The following is a 344-nucleotide window of genomic DNA, read 5'->3' on the forward strand; positions in this document are numbered from 1 at the left end:
CAGATATTAAATTTGGCACAAGCCTACTTAATTGAAGCAAAATGGTGCCACGAGGACCACATTCCAACATATGATGAGTACAAGGTTAACGGAGTTCAAACGAGTACATACCCTCTTATGCTAGCAACCTTTATCATTATGCAAGACTTTGCTACTAAAGAGATGCTTGATTGGAATTTCATCGGTTTTCCCAAAATCATAAATGCTGTTTCACTAATGGTCAGACTCGCAAATGACTTGGCGACACATAAGGTGGACATCATTTTTAACAAATTTGTTTCATTCAATTTCAAATAATTAATAGAATTAATTAGTTTATTTATTAATAAATGTAAAGTGTAAAG

At 33.1% G+C, this 344-nt stretch overlaps 1 protein-coding gene across 1 annotated transcript in view; it reads left to right on the forward strand.

The window, feature by feature from the left end:
• The window catches only part of LOC110265402 (alpha-copaene synthase-like), a 1,210-nt gene continuing 872 nt past the window's right edge, over positions 7-344 (forward strand). The window contains exon 1 of the mRNA XM_021108385.1: positions 7-252. Coding sequence (XP_020964044.1) covers positions 118-252 — 135 coding nt within the window. The 5' untranslated portion in view covers positions 7-117. The remainder of the gene's footprint in view (positions 253-344) is intronic.

The sequence above is a fragment of the Arachis ipaensis genome, chromosome B08 (genome assembly GCF_000816755.2).
Source record: "Arachis ipaensis cultivar K30076 chromosome B08, Araip1.1, whole genome shotgun sequence".
Classification (NCBI taxonomy): domain Eukaryota; kingdom Viridiplantae; phylum Streptophyta; class Magnoliopsida; order Fabales; family Fabaceae; genus Arachis; species Arachis ipaensis.